The sequence below is a fragment of the Cyprinodon variegatus genome, unplaced genomic scaffold (assembly GCF_000732505.1).
Source record: "Cyprinodon variegatus isolate N-32 unplaced genomic scaffold, C_variegatus-1.0 Scaffold1958, whole genome shotgun sequence".
Classification (NCBI taxonomy): domain Eukaryota; kingdom Metazoa; phylum Chordata; class Actinopteri; order Cyprinodontiformes; family Cyprinodontidae; genus Cyprinodon; species Cyprinodon variegatus.
The window spans coordinates 10871-21808 of NW_015152411.1; the positions used below are offsets into that span (position 1 = coordinate 10871).

Consider the following 10938-nt stretch of genomic DNA (forward strand, 5'->3'; position numbering starts at 1 on the left):
CATCAAAAAGTTTGGGAAATCTGATATAGTTAATTTGACCATACGGGCTGAACACACAGAAATATGTTCTCTCTGCTCAGGCTACTGGAAATTGTTTTGGCACCCCTTTATAACTGCTGTTCATTTATGTGTTTTTTCTAGGGAGTTTGCACTCCTCAAGCCAACCGTATTAAAAATACATTCTTTGTACATTATGAATCTCACCCAGTATTTCCTCCTCAGTTTTAAATATAAAATAATCTAGTTGTGCAGAAAGTATTACTCTTAAATAGAAAATCACAAATGAGAGTTCAAATCCAAGAAAGAAAAATGCAGTAGTACCAAAACATATTTTTTTAAACGACCAGCATCCTTCGTCATTCTGCCTTTAATAGATGCATTTATGGAAACCCTTCCACAGCTGTTGTAGTTGATCTTATCTAAATATTATCTACTCTTGTATGACAACAGAAGGTAAAGTTAACAAGGCCAATATATGGGTAACAAACATTATTTTGACATGCTTCTTACCAAAAGACGTGGCCCTAGGAAGGAGGTAGTTAGCAGCGATCACTAAGTTCTGTTTGCCCAATCAAATAGATTTTATCGGGGCTCTAATCAGGATAATGCTCTGTAGATTGAGGGATCTACGAGAATTAACCCAGGTTTGTTTCTGAGCTGTAGCTCATAGAGAAGTGAGGAGTGGGAGGGACTAGGCTCCATTGTGACAATGACGACACATTTATACAGTTTTGTAGTTTCACAATTCACAAGTAATTTAAATGTTTTGTTGTTCTTAATAGGACTAAAATCACTGATTTGAGCACAGACAAAAGAGAGATGGTTGGTGTCTTTGGTAAAACTGGAGCCGGAAAGAGTTCGTTGATTAATGCTGTCATTGGTAAAGCAAACCTTCTGCCTTCTGGAGATATCAATGCTTGTACCTCAGTCATGATTAAAGTGGAAGCTAACATGCTCAACAAGTATGAAGCAGAAATTGAGTTCATCACAAAAGAGGTAAACATAGCTATGAAAATTATTTATCCTTCTTCAAGAATGCTTTATACTCCAGAAACCAGACTTACTAAACCAATATTTTTTTTTCTCATTTGGAAGGAATGGCAAGATGAGGTGTGGTCAATGTTGCAATATCTTGGTGTTGATGATGTTCCAGAAAACAACAATGATGAAGATGTCGGTGAGGATGATAGTGATGATGATGATGATGATGATGATGAAAATGATGAATATAAGAAAAAACTATCAGCTGTCTATGGTAAAGACTGGAGACAAATACCCAAGGAGAAATTAATGGAATGGAAAACCTTCGAAAAAATTCCTGAATTTCTTGAATCCAGGACAAAGTTTTTGAAGTATGACTCTGTAAGTAAGAAGTACTTATATTCTTGCATATATTATCTTTACTTCCTCTTTAACCTCTGTGGTTGAGTCTCTCAGTGACTGGGCCTGGATGTTCTTGTTTGCCCTTTTCTGGTGGATGTGGCTGTCTATTTATCTGCCTTTCTTGAATCCCACTTATCTTGGGGGCCTTTGGATATTTGGGGCTCACGTTGGCTTTTTATCGTTCCTAGGCCCTGTAAGGCAAGTCTGGGACCACCCACGTCTGCTACTAAGCATATTAAATCATTTATATACGAGTATGTCCATGCATACATACCATGGGAGTTTGGTTCCAGGTGGTCATGGATACACACTGATGCTAAATACTAAGCTAGAGGTACAGATATATAGCACCCTGAGTATTATCTAATCACCATAGATTTTCTTTCCTTTCATGGCTATCAAAGGGATACCTTCTGCTCTGTAAGCTTTTTTGGTGTTTACTGTTGTTATGTTCTCTATTTAAGCTCCCTCTTGTCTCATGCAGGTGTAGAAGCAGACTTCTGGGTTACTATATAACTTCTGTGTTGGGTATTTTTGCTGTTTTGCTTTATTTTTCTCCTTGCATGCGGTCTTCCCTCTTTCCTGTCTCTTTCTCTCTCCCCTTAGTTTTTATTCCCTCTATCTTTCTCACTTCCCTTTACGACTCCATCCATTGTATGTGATTTTACTGGCTAGAACTTTTTCTATGAAGGTAAATATATAATTACTAAGTGGAACCTTATTGCTACAACCATAATAGTCCGCTTGTGAAAGTAAATCTGTTGGGCTATCATCTAGCTTTGGGACATCAGTTCCCAAAGCTATACTGGCAAAATACAAGACAAAAATACAAAAACAAAATATGTAACAAATGCAAAAATTATTACCTAGTGGTATGAACAAGGGCATTAACGAGTTGTTACTTTTCCAAGTTGACTAGTTAAGAGTTAAAATAAAGGGTGAGTTTATGCTTACTTTTATGACATCCACAAACGCTTTTTGAGCAGCGGAAGCAGACGGTTTACATGCAAAGACTCTGGTGGAAAAGCATCTAAGAGCATAAATAGGTCCTGCAGCACTTTTTGATGGTGGGTCACAGGTTGTGAAATTGGACTTGGATGAGTCAAAACTAGCTCTGGAAACGACCCTCGTTAGCACGAAGCTCTTGAGGTAGGTGATGAAACTCGGAACTGAATGCCTCTCGAGTATCTAGTTTGGTTTAGTTTATTTCATTCTCTCCACATGAGCTAGACAACTTCAAACCAACTTCACCACGGTCATTAGTGACCAAGTTAAGAAGATGGACCGCTTCCTCCAGATTCTGAAAAACTACATTGTCGACATCTGTGTCTATGTGTGCCGCTAACTGAAACACACTGTCTGTTAGGCCGTCCAAACTAAAAATAATAAATTCAATACTTATAACATTAGCATTGTTTTCAAAAACAGTTGTTAATGTCTCAGCTAACTCAGACAACTTAATCGTAGGTAGCCATGTTTGTTGAGACTGTGGCTGGTGGCTGCTAACCAACCAATAGGCAGATCTTGAGCCCTTAAGACACACCCCTCCTAATTTGCATAATGAGGCAGAAATGCATACAGAAATGTAAATACAACAGGCAGAAATAAATAGCATGGAAGAAATAAATAGGGTAAACAAATTAAAAGGAAGAATAAACCAGACAGAGATGTTATGTAATGCACATAAATAAATACAAAAAAAATTAATAAATTAATAAAGTTGAAGAATATAACGGACAATTAAAAAATAAGGTAATTATTACAAAGGCAAATAAATAAAGAAACTAAGTAAAAGAAATATATAAATTTATGTTTCACAGTATAATTTAATTTCTACCTACATTTATTTGTTTATTGTATTTTTGGAGGCAATTAATTGTATGCTTATTCATTTATTGAGCATTTATTTATTTCTGTATTTATTTTTAAATATGGCAGAGTTGGTCCTCCATAGAACTGAAGGCTGTGTTACTCATATTACAAATCCAGAGAATTGACATTAACATTAAGTGTACTGATAACTAGAATCCAATTCCCATTTTTTTTAGATGCCTTATTAGGAGAGAATGCAACTGCTAAAACATAACTTTCAATGTTAAACATATATTTTGCATCTAAATGCAAAACATTGTTTCAGTTGTGGTTGTTTTAGAGAACCTTATGAATAAGTTTCTTTGGCATAGTCCAGGTGTTTACAACAGTATTTTATTTGATTTTATAAGTGCAATTAAAGTATACTAATATTTTTGTGCAGGCTGAAATGCTATCCGAAGGAATAGCCAAATACACAAGAAATGTTTCAAACCAAGAGGGAGGCAAAAAAATAAATATGTTGTATTGGCCATTGGTAAAGTGTGTGACCATCAAAGTGCCAGATATTCCTCTTCTCCAACATGTTACTCTGGTGGACCTTCCTGGAAATGGAGACCGCAACAAGAGCAGAGATAATATGTGGAAGAGGGTAATTTCTCTTAGCCATTTGTGTTAAGTAGAACCAGTAACATTTCAGCAGTTTCCTTTTCCACTGAGAACTACTGGCTATATAATATGCTTTATTTCAGATTGTTGGAAAATGTTCCACCGTGTGGATTGTGGCTGAACTCAATCAGGCAGCAGCAGAAAAAGAATCCTGGGAGATTCTAAAAAGTGCTGTTGGTCTCCTTGGAAATGGCGGCGAGTGCCAATACATTCACTTCATCTGCACCAAGTCTGACCTTTTTGAAGATTTTCGAGATCAGTAAGTAAAAAAAAAAAGCTATAAATTACCATGATAAAGTGGCATATTGTATTCTCTAAAAAATGAATAAATGTATTGATACAGGTTTGTAGCATTTAACATAGTTACACAATTGTAAAGGTGTTAAATATTGTAAATTCAACAAACTGTTTGTTTTACACAAAAGGTTAAGTTTACATGTGCATTACTCCAATGCCAGTGGGCACCTATGAACCTTTGCCCAGTAATCGATAGCTGTTTGACTGCTCCCTAATGGTGTAAGCTATTATTCATCTGTTGGAATTGCTGTAACAAATTTGCAACTTACCTAAACTTGGATTGTCATGAGCCTAGTAAATGTATATCAAGCCCTTTTTCTTAATCAGAAAGTTCTGTGTTATCAAACTTGGGCATTTTGGGGAGTTCCAAAAAGTACATGTACCATTATCTTTTGTCATTTAGCTCAGCAGAAGAACACTTGACTCTCATACAAAAGAGGAACACAAAGGCAAAGGAAGAAGTTAGAACTGCATTTAGCAAGCTTTTGGATGTCAAGGTCAGCTGCAAAAACAGAAAACAGAACAAAATAGTTTATTACAAGAAAATAAAGTGTAGTAATCAATCAATTTTCCATAGAAACACTTCACTGAGGACTGCTTCGACGTGTTCACAGTGAGCTCTAAGGAGTATCTGAGAGGAGAACTTAAGGAGAGTACAGGTAGGTTAAAATCCCTAAAAATGTTTTAATTAAGGAACTAGGTGGTGATTGGGAAACCAGGCAGGTTTTCTATTGCATGTATTAACTATGTTTAATGTATTTAAAAACTCTGGTTTTATGATTAGTGGAAGCTGCCCAGAAGGTATGACAAAAATTTATTCATTGACAAAGGTTTTACATATTTATGATGGTATGACATTTTTTTATTAATACAGATTTTTGTAACTAGACATTTTCAAGTTTTACTGTGTATTTTAATTATGTAAAAATAAAATGTATTGTGTCAGCATTGTTATGTTTAAAAACTACAGGATTACAGCCATCTTAATGTGGAGCTATTAAGTGAAACAGTTTTTATTTCCAGAAATTTCAGAAATACCAAAGCTTCAGAAGTTTTTGCAAGACCTGAGTGACTGTCACTCAGTGACATTAAACTACGTTTCAGGAGCTTATGGGATCCTTTCTTTAATCCAAGGGACCAATTCAAGGAGAATGGTAGGGCTGCAGAAGAAAAATCATCATCATGTTTAATTTATTCATTTGATCAGGGACAAAAAAAAAAACATTAGTCCAAGAGAGAAGAGATATCATGTGTCAGGTTATAGCAAAAAAAGCAATTTCCACCCACAGTCCTTGGAAATGTTGATGTTATACTTACAAAAAGTTCATAAAGTATATACAGAATAATACATGTAAGCATAACTTTATTCACATCATAAAAGCACATTCCACTCTCATTCAGACAGTTTACCACGCTCATACAATAGTCATTCAATATGTACAGGTTTGCTTTGGTAATGGCCACTGTTTAGTCAGGCATGTAAATATACAATAGTTTGTGCATAAAACAAATTTTTTGTTATTGTATTAATATTTTATGATGACAATTATATGTAGGGTTGGGCATCATTGAAATTGAACTTTCAATTTGTATTATCAGTTGTGTCAATCTCTGTTGTCTTTGGCCTTCTGTCAGTCTGTAATAAAATGATTCAGTAGAAAAATTCCAAGGTTAAATTTAGCAGTAGATGACAAGTCACTTCCCTTAAAAAGTACAGAAACATTTGTCACAATTTAACACCAAAAAATGAAACCAGTGGTTTTACCCAATCACTCTGAACTTTGAACTAGTTCTAGCAGTGAGCTCCATGAAGTGTAAGAGGAAACGGAAAATAATTCTTCCATGTATTTCCTGAAGAACAGAGCTATCTACATAAGTTCCTCTAGATATAGGCCACCAAAAAAGAAAAACAAATAATAACCAGGCAAATTATTGGAGCAAGCAGTCCTGAAAGATATTTTAAAGGCCAGCCAAAGGAGAACCTAATGTGAAAAGGTAATACAATACAAAAAAATAATAAAGGAACAGTTCATATTATGGACTGTAATAACAATAGTTTTCTTTGTTTTAGGATGGCAAACATGAAGACGTCTATGAAGACCTTGAGAAAAACAAAAACTCTCAACTTGAAATAATAAAAAAAAAGATGGCCAAAACCTACTCAGTTTTTGAAAACTGCTTGAGTAAAGGAGTTGAAACATCTAAAACTTCATATGAAAAATCTTTGAAGCTCTTCCTGTACCCTCAAGTATGTACTATATTACCATAAACATTAAAAAAAATTCCCTTTAAAAATGTGCTTGAAATACTGTTTTTTGTTTACATTATTTCCGTAAATTTTTCTAAAAGAGGCATGACAAGGGATTCCACAGGATACTGAAATGTGTTGTCAAAAATGGTGGCATCTACAAACCCAAAAAGCGAAAGGAAATAAACTTAAACAGGTGGCTAACGTCTTTCTTGACTAACAGCATTGACGACGAATTCAGAAAGACGTTTCCGTAAGGACTTTTTTTTAACGCAGAACACTGTATGTGTGTGTGTATATATATATATATATATATATATATATATATATATATATATATATATATATATATATATATATGTATACATATGTCTCTTATATTTAACAAATACCTTTATGAAAATCATTTGAATGTTTCAGAAATAAAGGGAAAAGTGGTCCATTCAATGGAGTGATAAACAAGTTTTCCTTAGACGCTGAAAAGCTTAAACAGAAGTACAAAGATGTAGAACTGCAGCTGATTTTTCTGATGACAGAGGTAACTGAACAAATACGATTGATTATCAATTTTATGCAAAATTTACCAAAATAAGTACGTCTAAAAATTATTTCAAATGTGTTGATAAGGTATTGATTTAAGAGGTTGCAATGAGGTAGAAAAAATAAACCAGTATATGAACATGTGTATAATAATTACCGTATGTTATATAATCTGAAATTATGTTTGCTTTGCTTTTGTTGGGGTGTGTGATTTAGGAAGAAAGAGTTCAGTCAGAATTGAAGAAAATGATTCGAAACGGCAAAAAGACAGTCTACAACAGTTTAGTAAAAACAATTCAGGAAACCATGCAAGAGTGCTACACGGGTACAGAAACTAATATGATATACAACTTTCCATTAATGTTTTAATTAAATAATTAAACAGTTCACTTGCACTCTTCTACAGAGGCGGCCAAATTTGAAAACGTCGGTGCACTGAAGAAAATGAGGGAAAAAATTGAAAATCATGTGAAAAAATCAAAGGACACCATGTTTGAGAAGGCTAAAAATGTCATGTTGTCAGAACTCAAGAGCTTAGCGGTTTGTTTCTATTTTTAATATTCAAAGATTGACCAGTTTTCATTCCCTGTCTGAGTATAATCTACCTTTGAATTGTAAGAATCTTTTTTATCTCTATTCTTCAATTTGTATTTTAATAAAACCTTTTATGTTTATTTCAGAATGAAATCCTGGAAACAGTGGAGAATACCATGAAAGAATCATTAGAGCTTTCATTTAAGACAGACGACTACTTATTACCCGGTAAATAATAAACTTTTTATCTGATTACATCAATCAGTGGGAATATATGAAACACTAAACATCTGGTAAAAAAATAATCCTTAGATGTCTCAAGTGAGCTTGAGATGGTGAAGAAAATCTATGAAGAGCTGAAGCAAAACCCAGTGGAAGAAGCTTTATAATATGGGTAAGGTTTTCAGATTCTACTTGTTATGTATCATTTGTCGGGATTTTAAAATGTTTTCAATTTTATTAGATATGGTAAGGTAACTAACAAAAAGAAATATTTATGCCTTTCATTCAACAGTTGCACCTATTAACATGGGTCCATGGGAATACCAAGAGCATGAAAAAACACAATTAAATGACAATTATTTAATACATCTTACATGCTTATCACATTTTCTTACCACTATTTAATGTTTTTATTTTTTTTTCTTTAGTTTGGCACTTGTCCAGAGGGAAACACAACTCAAAAAAACAGGGGTGTCCATAGAGCCCAGGAGCCATTAAAATAGTACTGTATGGTGTGGCCCTTAACCACACTTTAAGAATGGTACAAATTCGGTAATAAAGCAAATAGAACTGTTGCAGCTATACTTTTTTATTTTTTTAAAAAGCACAAAGAAATCATCTTCTAAGTCCCAAGCACGCACATACAAACACAAGGCAATTTAAAGAACCCAAATGATCTAATAATGATGTTTTTGGACTCTAGAAGAAAGCAGGATAAGTTAAACATGCATGGGGAGAACATGCAGTTGTCATATCCGACTTTGCAACATTCAGTTCTGCTACTTCTCCTCCCAGAAGTGCAGGTTCTATCTATGGGCCCCAAGTAAACTGTCAATTCCCCAGCAAGCCTCTTTACAAAGAGGCTTGCTGTCTGCTCTTTATTTTTTCAGCCTTAGTATACTCTCTAATTCTTGCACATCTAAACAAATAATTTCTCTATGCAGAATGTTTACAATAACCATTTATTAACCTCAATAATGACCTTAAGTTTAAACATTAAATCATTTCAGAGTCTTTTCAAAAGTTACAGAGAGGACTTCATACTTTTCAAAGTCACCGTCTCATTAATTCCATTCTATGATTATAGGTAATTTATTTAACCCATATTCAATTCATTTCAGTTTATTTACTATATGCAACCAATTTACAAAACTTGCAGAGATAATTCAATCAAATGATAGAGACAGACTGGCTCAAATTTTTATATCCTCCTGGATGAGCATGCAGCAACAGTAGATACTCTTGCATTGTCCTGTTGTATCTGCAGCAATCCGTCACACTGAGCATGAATGCATTGCTATATTAATAAAAGGAAAATACAGTAGAACCAGACTCAGTGTTAGGGGCCTTCTGCTGAGGTCAACTGGAAATAAAGACAAAAACAGACAAAAAATGAACAAGGAAGCACTGATCAATAACAAGTATCTATGTTAGAAAAGGTAACATTATTCAGCTCAGTTTCAGAGGTACACAACAGATTAGTAAAAAAGTTATTTAAAGCAGAAGAATTATTTTACCAATTATATTTCAGTTGTGTATCTTTCTTCAAATTACTGATTTACAATTTTTAATGAGCATGGTGAGTATAGCTTATAACTACAAGATTAAAGCAATTGCGTATTAACTCCTGCAAAAAAGATGCAAAGTGGTTTCTAAAGAGACAACCTTTATGTAATCTCCTCTTCCCAATATTTGTCTTATTACTATGGTATACAGGGAAACGTTCAACTGTTAGCTACAGTAATGTGATATTTGCAAATTAAGGACAAATTTCATTTCATATGAAATTCTTTAATAATGATGATAGTGTGGTCAGCACTTACCATAGGACAATTAGGCATTTGTTTTTAACTTTGATAGTGATATAGGATTTAAAAAAATGTTTAGGTGCAGATTAATTATTGTTCATTGGTGGACTTTTGTTTTGATTTCTTTACAACTGTACATTTAGTTGTACTGATGGATGGATTTATAACCTGTATGTTAACAAACCATATGAAATCGTCCCTGGATGGCAAAACAGCATGGTCTTTAATTATGTTCTTTGTAACCAATAAATCTAAAAGACTGGGAAGAAAATATGAATGTTCTTTGTAAGTTATTTGAAGCGATTGCAAACTGATTGATCCAAGTATCAGCTAGGTGTAGCCAGCAAAGAACAACTGGAGTACTGCTTTTTCCTGCTTATGGAACTGTTTGTACCTATTTGTAACATGGATTTATGTTCACCTCTGAGCTTAATGCAAGCTGTTCTGCTTGGTTACTAGAAGATCTTGTCGGTATTGCTTGGAAACATTTTGGAATATCCTTTCAAATAAAACATAAACAAGCAAACCAATGCCCAGTCCCAATAAACACACTAAAGCTTTAGCTCCATTATTAAGTGCTCACATGACATTTTGGTAAGTGAATATTATTGGGGTCACTAAATGTGGTATTCTTTATATGCAAGGTACTTATTTATAATAACTGGATAAATTACGGGCTGCTGAGTAGCGCACTACCACAAAAAAAGTTAGGTTGGCTTCTCTAAATTCTCCTTAGGTGTGAGAGTGTGCATGAATGATTGTTTTTTTTTGTTTGTCTCTGTGTTGCCCTGCAATAGAATGGCGACCTGTCCAGGGTGTACCCCGACTCTCACCCATAGACAGCTGGAGATGGGCACCAGCAACCCTCGCAACCCCAGTAGGGATAAACAGGTCTTGCAGACACTTATGGAAAAATTACAATCCCTCCACCTATCACCTGATTTGTATCTATGATTTTTGCATTTTTTAGTAAGTCTTCATATAGTAGGAACTACTATGCTAATTCATCAACAGGTTAATATAAATGAAGATGGTATTTTGGAATTTATGTTTTCTTTCCTAAACTCAATAACATTTTACCTATGTTCACTGATTTAGTAGTATGATTAGAAATATATGAAAAACCTTTACAATTAATGCTGAGTTATTTACATTCTAATTTTTTACTATTGTTATTTCTTTACATTGTGGTCTCAATGTTTTGACAATCTGGTTGTTATGGAGATTGTTTAATACCATTTATTTCATTTCACATAAGGAGTTTTTTTTCTAGCATTCTTATTATTTGGATTGGTTGGCAGGTATTTGATGTGATTTATGTATGTGTACATTTAACATGTTACTTAAACTATTAACTTGATTTGACAACGTGACATCTTCTGGCTTCACTTTATATTTCCTTAAGACAAAGTCTTTTTTTTTTTTTTT

The 10938-nt window shown here is 34.0% G+C and overlaps 1 protein-coding gene across 1 annotated transcript in view; it reads left to right on the forward strand.

Moving 5' to 3' along the window:
* LOC107104929 (nuclear GTPase SLIP-GC-like) overlaps positions 1 to 10643 on the forward strand; it is a 16084-nt gene extending 5441 nt beyond the window's left edge. The window contains exons 6-20 of the mRNA XM_015405047.1: positions 783 to 996; positions 1096 to 1362; positions 3638 to 3844; positions 3945 to 4120; positions 4562 to 4655; positions 4736 to 4817; positions 5191 to 5312; positions 6230 to 6406; positions 6508 to 6659; positions 6827 to 6944; positions 7163 to 7271; positions 7353 to 7486; positions 7627 to 7708; positions 7793 to 7874; positions 10308 to 10643. Coding sequence (XP_015260533.1) covers positions 783 to 996; positions 1096 to 1362; positions 3638 to 3844; positions 3945 to 4120; positions 4562 to 4655; positions 4736 to 4817; positions 5191 to 5312; positions 6230 to 6406; positions 6508 to 6659; positions 6827 to 6944; positions 7163 to 7271; positions 7353 to 7486; positions 7627 to 7708; positions 7793 to 7869 — 2011 coding nt within the window. The 3' untranslated portion in view covers positions 7870 to 7874; positions 10308 to 10643. The remainder of the gene's footprint in view (positions 1 to 782; positions 997 to 1095; positions 1363 to 3637; positions 3845 to 3944; positions 4121 to 4561; positions 4656 to 4735; positions 4818 to 5190; positions 5313 to 6229; positions 6407 to 6507; positions 6660 to 6826; positions 6945 to 7162; positions 7272 to 7352; positions 7487 to 7626; positions 7709 to 7792; positions 7875 to 10307) is intronic.
* Positions 10644 to 10938: the final 295 nt, after the last annotated feature.